Raw genomic sequence first — 12762 nt, forward strand, 5'->3', positions numbered from 1 at the left:
AATATTGAGATTTCATATACCACAGCTGCGGACGATCCCTAGTTATATTCTGGTTCACCACTGGACCATATTTTCTGAAAGTGAGAACCGACGCTCTTTCATCCTGGGGTGCACCACTAGTTACACACTAAAAGTTATTTCACAGTTTCACCTTCAGTGGAATGGTGACATGAAATGTGTTTATAAGCATGAGTTATAAAGGTGGACACGTGAGAGGAGCGAAAAAAAAAAAGGGAGGACGATTTGTCCTGGCTGGCACTAGCTGGCTGAGAGAACATGATCTAGTTAACTAGGATAATGAACCTACATCAGTCCATATGTTTCATATCAATATATAAACAAAACCAGACTAAAATGATAATTACCTTTGTTAAACATAATTCAATAATATCACACAACATACTATAAGATTTAGAACGAATGTTTGCAATGATACAAAATTCTAAGGTCTTCACAACAGACTACGATAGATTTTTATTCTACAATGATGGGTATGATGTTGACATGACCTAAACAGGTCACAGCCTGTCACAGCCACAAAACATCTTGTGTTTAATTTGTAAAGCTGCTCAATTCTTTATCTTATCATTAGCTTAGTAAAGGATATATACATCCAACGAGAACTGGTATGATTATGTTATAATCTTAAACAACTGAAGAAATTGTTAAAGATTTTTAGATTGATGATTATAGAAACAATTGAAGGCCGATAGACTTTTAGCCCAAATATCAAACCAACCTTAACTTTAGCGTCAAAAATTCTAGGTTAGTATCGATTCAGTAGGAGATATACATGGGATCCAGCAACATAACAGTATACTGCCTACTTACCCGCTGGTACAAGAACAATTTTCTTTAGGTGACGACCGTAGCGGACTACACAGGGGAGCCAGTGCGCGATGAGCGCTTATGACAAAGGTACACGACAACCATACTCATATATACAATCTGTTCATGAAAAGCTTCAATAATCAAAACTACCGAAACTCTGTATCACAAAGCAATTCATGAAATAATGTAAATTATGTAAAATGAAATAAATTAATGAATAAATAAAACGAATGTACAAACGAAAATTCAACTGATATTAAATCAAACAAAAGAAAGGGCAAGCCAGCAGTAACACAGGATCTGACACGTTCCTAAAAAAAGAAAACAAATAATAAACGTGAAGAAAGGATCTCTTGTAGAAACAACGTGAAGAAAAGGATGTCAAGTAGAGACAAAAGGACCTACCAAAACCCTCTGTACACAAAAAACAGCGAAATGCAAATGACGCAACAAAATCTAGCCAGTAGCTTGGGTACCTTCTTAAACCGTTACCTCAACGTTGTTTTCATTGCTAAGACAACCAAATGGGGTATCAAGGATTTTTAGGCTAAAATGTTCTCACTTCCCCTTTCCAAGGAGGAAGGGGACATTTTCATGGACCTCCAACCTATCAGGTCCTGGATAATTTAAAGAAAAGTTGGGTCAGTTCATTTTCAGGGCCCCCAAGGCAATCGGGTCCTGAAATAATTTAAGGAGAGTCAGATCCTCTTTTCAGGGCTTCCAAGACAATCGGGTCCTGAAATAATTTGAGTCGGATCCTCTCATTTTCAGGGCCCCCAAAATATCGGGGCCTGAAATAACCTAAGTCGTTTTCATGAAATTATGAAATCAAATAGATGGGAGAGGATGAACTCAGGGAAGCGGGAGGTTGACAAGATTATCCGGCAATTGTGGCGAGGGGGTTGGCTTGTAACGAGTGGCAAGAGTACGTGGAAGTTGGATTGCCACAGGAAACAAGTTTTTGTGGAACAGGTGCCGCAGTAAGAACTAAACCATCGATGATCAAAGTAAAAGTGATTGATTATTACGCGAAATACCTCTACGTTCCAGAGGACAGAACCAAATCATGACCTTTTTGACGCCGATCGAGTGTAGGGTTTTACTCCAAAAGAAAAAAGAAAAAAATTCCCCACACATCCTCTTGTTGTCTACGGATCTTGCGCACACGGTTTTTCCGCAATGTTATATCCACACTTAGTCCGTCTGAAAGCCAGGGAATGGACTGTCAATGTTGTCGACAAATACCACCAACTCTTCAGCAGACCGCATAGTATATAAGTTATGTTTGGTTGAGAGTTATCACAGAGAGTATCAATGTATGCTGACTATTGGCAATTCGGTACAGTCGACAGAATAACGTCTGACCTACAAGTACCAACAAGGCAAAATAAGATTTGATCCGTTGATGCCGACTGGTCAGCAAAATATCATTTAATCCAATGAGGCTGACTAGTCTACAAAATAAAATTCCCTGCGGTATCAACAACCATTACCGGGTTACGTTAAAGCTGAATAAGGAAGGTGTGGGGCGAGGGAAGACTGAGAGATCATTCTCTCGTATAGGATATATGTAAAGTTGATTAGCAAAGGCAGAGTAAAAGGATTTGGTAAAACGTGAACACCTAGGTGAAGCAACCTTATCAACAGTGGACTGCAATGGAATTTTTCACGACGTGAAAGGATTCATTGTGGAGAATAAGTAAACTGTGGGGTTTATAAGAATTTGGAAAACTGAGGTAAAGGTAAAGGGAGGGGAAACAACTGCAGAAATCTACATATTCTGTGAAAGCCTCACATAACTTTGCTTAAGAGCAGAGACATCCTATAAATTTTCGGTGTTATACTCAAAATATGCCAACAACGTTACTGTTCTCCTGCCACCAAGTGAAGAACGTTCATCAGAAACTATAATTATACTCCAGTGTAGTCCTACGAACTTTCTGACACTAGAAACGGATTTTCTTATAAAATAGTTTTATTTCCTTTGTATACCAAATTCAAAAGGGAGTGTGATGGAAATAATGTTTTTCTTAACATGCTATATTAAGTAATAACGCAAAGTACAAGAACCACCAATGAAATAACTTATGGATTTGGAAGAAGTGCATACCAGCGAATTACTCATTCTATGAAAAAAAAAAAAAAAGTTTAGGAACATTTTAGTTTATGCTAGAGTAAGAGAAAATGGGAATTGCTGTGAAAGGGGGGGGGGGGGAGGAATACCGCTCTAAGAAAATGGGTAAAACTAAGGGACACCTTTCTAGAAATCAACAGATTCTATGAAAGCCTAACATAACATCATCCAGTAACCAAGGTGTGCAATATGAACTGGGAAAAACTATGAATGTTTTGATGTAATCTTTATACAATTGTAGAAAAACTATACCGTTAAGTGGTTTAGTTTTCAATGAGCCTGTAACTTCCAACAGTTGCTAATAAATAATTTGGCAGAATAATACTATCTTAAGTATATCATAAAATACAACAATTTTGGCTACAATGCTTGCTTCAGTGAGGCTTTCAAACGTTCTTTCAATATATACTTACATTCCACTCGGTTTTACCTCTCATTATACCAAGTCATCTCATCCTTATATCACTTTTCATGGCGTAAATCAATAAAGAACTGAATCGTGCTTCCCTGGCTCAAACCAGTTTTAACAAGCATAAAGAGCTAAATTACATGATTGCGCGGAGGGCTTTTGAAGATCAAGGAAAATGTACGTTTAATAAAGTAGGTGAAACACTCGTGCAGATCAACATAAGTATGAAAACCTCACCCAGTTTCTCAGAGTAAGTGAAATTCTATTAGTTATAATGATCTTAAAGAAAGTTGCCATGGTCTATGGATGCAAGCAGTTTCTTGGTATTGTTTGCAGTCATGGGCAAAAGGATTCTACTGAATTCTCTGCACATATTTGTCTATGACGTCATACAGCTACCTAACGTACCACTGGTATTTATAATGTATATAACATTGAAATTAAAGGCGTATATAGCCTGCTGAGGGTAATTACTCGTGATTTTCATTGATGTGGTTTTATTCACTTATGTTCTAGCTACTTTTACTCTGGTCAGTGTACTCCCTGCTATGTTCAAACCCCTTGTCAGCTGAATCCGTGTAAGTGCACAGGGATGCTAACTTTGACCAGCTGAGTAACTTCAGTGATAAGTTATATATTAGCTACTAGGGGAAGGTAGGTGAGGTTTTTGTTGCTTCTGACATATACAAGTATTTCACCTCTCACTCGACTTGACCCTACGTTTTTCTTGATCTTCATAGCGTTCCCCACTATCAAAATATTTTGCAGGGGTAGAACAATCACCCCAATTATTATCCTCTCGTCTAAATACATTATGTGCATGACATATAACTATTGTATAATAAAAACTGTAAGGCAATTCAACTAGTATCGTAGTAGAACAAACCTGAGACATTGAGTTTACGGGAAGTGTTTTTTGTGGAAGCAAACACACACACACACACACACACACACACCACTCAAACCTCCCAGCATCTGGAAATAAAGATAGGCTAAAGTACAAATGTATTATTCACACCGAAGGTATCATAAATTTTGGCTACTTTATACAGCTAGTGTGGTTTTTATGGGTTATCGATGTATACATTTCACTTCTTTTTCCTCACATTTTCCATAATCTTCATAGCCCTTCTCACTAACCCATTAATTAAAGCATGACTATTTCTTCTCATTTTACCTCATGACCCCACAGCTTCCACTTCCAGAGCTTACTTTTCTGGTGGCCTCAATCAGCACAGTTACCAATAAAGTTGAGACATTCCTTATACAAGTACCACAAGGAAGTCAACATATGCTCCTGGTTCCTTGACCATTTCCTATGCCAATGTAACCCTCAAAAATATCATAATTTGAAATGACCGAGCAAAAAGTCTTGACTCATATATCTACTCGAGATGAACATCCTGTTGTGGAAACTGGTGTCCTATACCCAGACGTTTTAGCTTTAGTATAAAAGATCTTTGTGACTAATTTCTTTAAGAGTGGTAACAGAAGTTGGCTGTTGATTCAAGTATCGAACCAAGAGTAGGAAGTTTTGATTATAGTTTGTCTAGTTTTATGGTCTTCCACTGTCAATCATTGTTTTTAAGATACAAGTAAAATTGAGAGGGTGAAGGCATGTACAGAGCATCAGATTGGAGAAGAGCAGTGTGGTTTCAGAAGTGGTAGAGGATGTGTGGATCAGGTGTTTGCTTTGAAGAATGTATGCAAGAAATACTTAGAAAAGCAAATGGATTTGTATGTAGCATTTATGGATCTGATTTGGGTGAGAAACTGCAGAAGCTGGTGACTGAGTTTGGTAAAGTGTGTGAAAGAAGAAAGCCGAGAGTAAATGTGAATAAGAGCAAGGTTATTAGGTGCAGTGGGGTTGAGGGACAAGTCAATTGGGAGGTAAGTTTGAATGGAGAAAAACTGGAGGAAGTGAAGTGTTTTAGATATCTGAGAGTGGATTTGGCAGCGGATGGAACCATGGAAGCGGAAGTGAATCATAGGGTGGGGGAGGGGGCGAAAGTTCTGGGAGCATTGAAGAATGTGTGGAAGTCGAGAACATTATCTCGGAAAGTAAAAATGGGTATGTTTGAAGGAATAGTGGTTCCAACAATGTTATATGGTTGTGAGGCATGGGCTATAGATAGAGTTGTCTGGAGAAGGGTGGATGTGCTAGAAATGAGATGTTTGAGGACAATATGTGGTGTGAGGTGGTTTGATCGAGTAAGTAATAATAGGGTAAGAGAGATGTGTGGTAATAAAAAGAGTGTGGTTGAGAGAGCAGAAGAGGGTGTTTTGAAATGGTTTGGTCACATGGAGAGAATGAGTGAGGAAAGATTGACCAAGAGGATATATGTGTCAGAGGTGGAGGGAACGTGAAGTGGGAGACCAAATTGGAGGTGGAAAGATGGAGTGAAAAAGATTTTGAGTGATCGGGGCCTGAACATGCAGGAGGGTGAAAGGTGTGCAAGGAATAGAGTGATTTGTTTCGATGTGGTATACCAGGGTTGACATGCTGTCAATGGATTGAACCAGGGCGTGTGAAGCGTCTTGGGTAAACCATGGAAAGTTCTGTGGGGCCTGGATGTGGAAAGGGTGCTGTGGTTTCAGTGCATTATACATGACAGCTAAAGACTGAGTGTGAACGAATGTGGCCTTTGTTGTCTTTTCCTAGCGCTACCTCACGCACATGCGGGGGTAGGGGGTTGTTATTTCATGTGTGGCGGGGTAGCAATGGAATGAATAAAGGCAGGCAGTATGAATTATGTACATGTGTATATATGTATATGTCTGTGTGTGTATATATATGTGTATACGTTAAGATGTATAGGTATGTATATTTGCGTGTGTGGACGTGTATGTACATACATGTGTATGTGGGTGGGTTGGGCCATTCTTTCGTCTGTTTCCTTGCGCTACCTCGCTAACACGGGAGACAGCGACAAAGCAAAATAATAATAATATAGCTAATCTTCAAAATATTACAAACATATACTTTTACCTAACTATTACCTCTATGAAGACTTTCATTTTTGGAAAATTAAATGCTTACAGGATTGCAATACATGATCTGTGATGTACAAGAACAGTGCTTTACCTCTACTGCACCAGCTACCAATTACTTTCTAAACAACAATGTTAGAGAGCCATAAGGGCAGATACATACAGCAAGACAAATGATTTTAAGAGAATATGGATGTAAGTATCTACCAAATTATTTCTAAGACCTTTAATAAAAAAGAATTTTGTGGATTGTAGGGAGTGCCTCTTCCCTGTTGTATTCCCAAAATACTGCTGATATTCTATCAATCATTCACATACAATAATACTGTAATGGGTATCTATTATCAGAAATGGATTATTTTGACTATCATCACATCTTTATTTGTATTCTTTTTGGTTCTACACACAAGTATCAGGCATTAGTAATAAAGACTTGAAATTCATACCATCATAAAGCTTCATTTGATTATATGGGATTGACCCAGGGAAATATATAGATATCAGAATTTTGTATATCATGTCTGTATTTCTGTCCATAACAAAGAATTGAGTATATTTAATCATAACCATCAAGTTACAAATTTGTAGTTTTTTTATTTACATAGCTGAACTTGCCCTTTACCTTCAAAGAAAGTTTTGTCCAGCTCTTATTATTACTTTGTAGCCCCATTTACATTTCCAAGTAAATGTGTTACTGCATGCACTGGATGTAAAATAGCGCACAAAACTAGTATCATAGCATAATTATAAATGGTATCATTTTCTCATTGTTTATGGTAAGAGTTTAAACTGAAGCTGTTGCTTGTGTCTTTTTTCTCAAACTGAAGCTGTTACTTGCACCTTTTTTGTCACTCTTTTATTCTGCTGAAGCCATGTCTATTTCCTCAGCTTGGTATTTTGTATATCATAACCATAATTGATTAAGTATGCTCAGTAGCATCCAAAAGTGCTGCAGTTTTCAAATGATTATGTAATATGGGAGAAAATGCACTAATTTTTGTAATCATTAAGTCATGATGCAGTCAACAGCACCAAATAACACAGTGCCCACAGTACAATTGCACTGGTAAATACAATATTGTACTGGATATCCTGTAGAAAGTATAGATTAATATTCATACTGATGGGGTTTGGGATTGAGTAAACATAGGTCAGACGTTTTGAGTTTTATTTCTCAAACATTTTGGCTGCACAGAAGCCTTTCTTTGAGAACGACATGTTCAAAGACATAAGACTATGTATCCCCACAGGCTTACTCCTTCATCTTGCTGAATGCCACACTGTCCTCCATCCTAGTTATCTGGATCCCTCTCATCTTCTTTCCCTATTCTTGTACCACTATTTGCACTGCCAGTCTGGCATAATCTCCTAAACAATTTCTGTTGTTTGTCACTACTCTGAAGCATGTGTGGACTTTTGATACTTTTCACATTTATCTGCCTAATACATTATGCACTGTTTCAGCTACTGCCATTCTAATAGGTGTCCATACTTGTCAACCTCAGCAACAACCATACTCAATGTTGTATGATGACATATATCAGCTTAATGTTCACTGATTCTCTTGGCTACGCCTCACTTTGTTTCCCCATACAACACGGCCAGACATCCAGCACAAGGTATACCATATACCACAGTATCCTTGCTGATATTTCTACCAATAATTAGTTTCAACACATCACCTATGTTCACCCCTGAAAAGTAGCAATGTCAATTCCCATTGTTTGTAAGCATCTAAGCATCTATCCATTTCTGAGGCCTTCCTTAAATTTGGGACTGTTGTATACACTTTGTTTTTCTGTGTTGCTTTCACCAATACCTCTGTGCCTCTCCATTATGTTTTGGGTCTATTTCTTGAGTTTTATAAATAAACCCAGAGGGTAACACAACTTTATGAAAGCATCAATAACGAATCTGTTCTTCCTTCATGTACTTATCACAGCATACTCTTGAAAAGAATCCAGCAAATACTTCAAATTTAAATTTTTTGCTTTAACTCACTTATTCTACTTCTTTATAGTAGTGTATGAAACTTTTTATTGTACTGGTCTTGCAAAATACATAGTGGATATGGTTCAGTTTTACATGTATTGTTTCAGGCTGTGAAATAACTAAGCAGCATTGTGATTCAGTGCAATGGTGGAAATGATCTTCCTGAAATTTGTCATAGTGTGGGGAGGATTGCTTATTACTGCTTGGCCTGTAAACAACTTTGTTGAGAATTTGGTACTGAAATTGCCACCCAAGTGAGTACATTATGTTTTATTAATGTTGCACTCTGAAAGAATGTTGTTAATTATAGTATTTCTTTAAGCAGTAGTACTAAGTATATGAGTTCAATGAAGTTAGGAGAAAATAAAAATAATAATCAAGTACCATTTAAGATCTCATGAAAACAATGAGCAGTGAAAAATATTTGGTCATATGACAACACTGTAATGAACATTGGATAGAATGACAAAGTGTATCTAAATGAGGTTATTTGATTCAGGTATAGACTGGAAAGACAGAAAAAGTCTGTGGGAGGGGCATCATGGTGGAGGAATAAGGGTACTTCTTTTTCTGTATGGGGAGGGAATTTAACACTCATGAGGTTCCATTTCTTTATAATGTTTTTGCATCATACAACTTTTCAAACTTGTTTGCCATTTCCCAAGTAACAAGATAGAACCAGCAACAGATGAAGAACAGCCTCATTTGCTCATATCCTTTCATTAGCTGTCATTTAGAATGCACTGAAATCAGAGCCCTGCAGGCCTTTCCATGGTTTCCCCTGACTGCTTCATATGTCTTGGTTCAGCCCATTAATAGCAGGTTGCCCCCTATATATGACATTCTCTCCAATTCACCCTATCCCATACACACCTCACATGCTCCTACATGTTCAGCCCCAATCAAGAAAGAGGATTTACATTCCATCCTTCCCCCCTGTTCCCTCCACTTTTGACATATACACCCTCTTAATCAGCCTCACCTCGCTCATCCTCTCTGTATATCCACACCATTTCAGTACACCCCTTTTCAGCTCTCTCATGCTCACTGCCACAACTCTCTCATCATATCATTTCATATTTGATTAAACCTCCTCACACCACATATTGTCATTAAACATTTCATTTCCAATAAATATACCTTCTTCCATAGTTCATGCCTCACATTCAAACAACACTATCAGAACTACTATACCATCAGACAACTCCATCTTTGTTCTCACAGACAGTGACCTTTCCTTCCACACTCCTCAATCTGCCAAATCCATTCCCAGGCATCTAAAACACTCCACTTCCTCCAGGTTCTTTCCATTCTAACTAGTACTCCAATCAACCTGTCTCTATCCTCTGCTTAACTTAACGCCAACCAACCTGTCTCTCTCTCCTCTGCTTAACTTAGTAACCTTACTTTTATTTACATTTACTCTCAACTTTCTCTTTTTACACTATATCAAACTCAGAGACCATCTTGTGAAGTTTCTCTTTCGAATCTGCCACCAGAGCCATGTCAACAACAAACAGCAACTGACTACCCTTCCAGGCCCCCATCCTCCAGCAGACTGCAGACCTACCTCTTTCTCCAAAATCTTTACATTCACCTCCCTCACCATCCTATCCATAAACAGATTACACACCCAAGGTGACTTCACTCACCCCTACCACAGACCCACATTTACATGGAACTACTCACCTTCCTATATACACACATGCCATCCTATATTGATAAAAATCACTGCTTCAGGGAACTTTCCCCCCACATCATCTTTAAAGCAAAATGTATGGAGCACTTTGTGCTAGCCCTGCCATTTTGGCTAAATCTTGTTATAGATACTCATAAGTAAGTAGGTACTCTCACCCTCTCTCTCTTTTTTAGTACAGTCCCATCTCAACATACTTAGCACTCAATTCTATGCAACAGCCCTAGCCCCCTCCCACACAAACCACTCTTTTACTAATTACCAACTCCTATGTAAAAATCCTTACTTATGCATCATATTTCAGTTATCTGTACTCACTGATCCCCCCACTCCAATGAATATAACACTGACAAAATACATACCTCTGGAATAATTCAACAAGCATGACACAACTGACCTCCCAACTCGGTCTTAAACTCCAAACCCATCAGATGTACACCAGTCAGAAACCATACTACCCAGCCAAACAAGAGTCACTTTCTCCCACTAATGCTCTGGATATCACACATCATTACAACACTACAAACACCGTTTCAACAAATCTCAAGACCTTTCATGCCAATGATGCAACTACCATAAAGAAGACAGCACTTACTACCTAGTAACCCTACACATAGATGTATTGATAAGTGGTTTAATATTGTCAGTAGTAGTATACATTGACAAAATGACGGGAATGGGTTATTAGCAATTAATATACTTTGGAATTCCTAATTATGATTCTATTTTTTTCCTTTAAGATCTTTGCTGAGAGCTTCAGATACAGTAGTACATGGTCTGATTGGTGGCTTCTCCTTTTGGCTGACATGCCACCTTTGTCCAGACCTTGTGCTTGATGTATCTTGTCTCTTTTCTTCCTTTGGAGATGGGTGTGGCAGAAAAAATAAGAGATCAGAGTTTTCATATGCACCCCTTGCCAGTATGTTCAACTTTGCTGTGGCCTTCATGATATCCTGCATTGTGGATCTAGACCATGTCTTTCAGGATTTCATTCAAATGATAAATGTAAGTGATTTGTAGTAGATATCATGCTTTTACAGACAGTGTGGGATGATTAGGATGATGAATTGCTTCTAAGATTCCCCTTAAAAAGAAAAAAAAGATGCTTCTAGAAGAGGGAAAAGGAACAAAATTGCAACACAGGGCAAATAGGTTAAGTTTGGAAATTAGCCTGGGAGAGTAGATAAGTCAGACCACTTTTGACTCAACTCTTGTCAAGTAAGGATGCAGACTTAGCTATTTCCATAAAGTGAAGTTTGTAAGATAGTGTGGATGTTACAGTAATACCAAATATGTTCATTACTTCAAGACGTGGAATTACAGATCCATCAAACAAGAGAGAAAAGTTGTAAGGAATATATAATATATATGAGTAGTGCTAATAAGAATACAGAAATACATAAGTTTGATACATTAGTAGATCATTATTAAAATATTTGACTACATAAATCAAATTAGTGTACTATAATCTTTTGTGGATTATTATGGCATGCAATGTAACTGCTAATTTCTAGTGACAAGCTCCTTGGCTTTTAGTTAATATTTTGGAAATATTTCATGGTAAATTGTTTTTTGTTCCTTACTGACAGGGTGGAGTACGTGTGCCATGGGAGAGAGGTGTCCTTCATCTGTCCCTACCACCACTCATTCTTACTCTTATTTTGTACATATCAGCTGCCATATTTCATTACATTTGGTGCCTGAAATTTGGAACACTTATTATTGTGTGCATCTTTAGCCATCATGTTCGTGATGGGATACATCACGGCCTCTGGTTGCACCCTTTGGGCATAACTCCCAAACTTCCTCAGTGGCTATATATTTTCATAACACAGTTCTTACCTTTAGTGACTAGTGGAGTGGTCTCCATTCTTTTATACAGAATAAAATCCAAATTGATTCTGACCAATGAAATTTATATTGTATAGAATTATTTCATATTGTATACAGTTCATTGTCAAATACCTTATTTATTAGTTTTTATTTATCATTTTCTATGTCTCTAAATGATGCTGAAAGATTTTAGAATAAAAAATAATTTTCAACTGGTGTGAGTTATGAAGCATACATTCTAATAATCTTATGGAGCTGTAATGACTGGGTAATTACACTTCATAATAAACAGTAAGTTCCCTCAGCACTAAGTCCTAACTCAGTTTTTCATAAAAATGTATCCATTCAAATTTTCAACTGGTATGAGTTATGAAGCATACATTCTAATAATCTTATGGAGCTGTAATGACTGGGTAATTAGACTTCATAATAAACAATAAATTCTCTCAGCACAAAGTCCTAACTCAGTTTTTCATAAAAATGTGTCTATTCAAATACTGGGTTACTTGGCATTTAGTTAATATTTTGGAAATATTTCATGGTAAATTGTTTTTTGTTCCTTACTGACAGGGTGGAGTACGTGTGCCATGGGAGAGAGGTGTCCTTCATCTGTCCCTACCACCACTCATTCTTACTCTTATTTTGTACATATCAGCTGCCATATTTCATTACATTTGGTGCCTGAAATTTGGAACACTTATTATTGTGTGCATCTTTAGCCATCATGTTCGTGATGGGATACATCACGGCCTCTGGTTGCACCCTTTGGGCATAACTCCCAAACTTCCTCAGTGGCTATATATTTTCATAACACAGTTCTTACCTTTAGTGACTAGTGGAGTGGTCTCCATTCTTTTATACAGAATAAAATCCAAA

General features: G+C 37.6%; 1 protein-coding gene across 5 annotated transcripts; it reads left to right on the forward strand.

Annotated features, from left to right (window-relative positions):
• The first annotated feature begins 3459 nt into the window (after positions 1–3459).
• On the forward strand, positions 3460–12100 carry LOC139756550 (transmembrane protein 267). Of its 5 annotated transcripts, none has more exons than XM_071676129.1 (5): positions 3463–3624; positions 6417–6560; positions 8465–8611; positions 10794–11058; positions 11643–12100. In XM_071676129.1, the coding sequence occupies exons 3-5, from the start codon at positions 8502–8504 to the stop codon at positions 11979–11981; spliced, it is 714 nt and encodes a 237-aa protein (XP_071532230.1). In that variant the 5' UTR covers positions 3463–3624; positions 6417–6560; positions 8465–8501; the 3' UTR covers positions 11982–12100. The 5 variants fall into 5 exon arrangements, with proteins under 5 accessions (XP_071532233.1, XP_071532230.1, XP_071532234.1 ...); XM_071676130.1 differs by lacking the exon at positions 3463–3624 and adding an exon at positions 3717–3840; XM_071676131.1 differs by lacking the exon at positions 3463–3624 and adding an exon at positions 3728–3787.
• The last annotated feature ends 662 nt before the right edge of the window (positions 12101–12762 follow it).

Source organism: Panulirus ornatus, chromosome 22 (genome assembly GCF_036320965.1).
Source record: "Panulirus ornatus isolate Po-2019 chromosome 22, ASM3632096v1, whole genome shotgun sequence".
Lineage (NCBI taxonomy): Eukaryota > Metazoa > Arthropoda > Malacostraca > Decapoda > Palinuridae > Panulirus > Panulirus ornatus.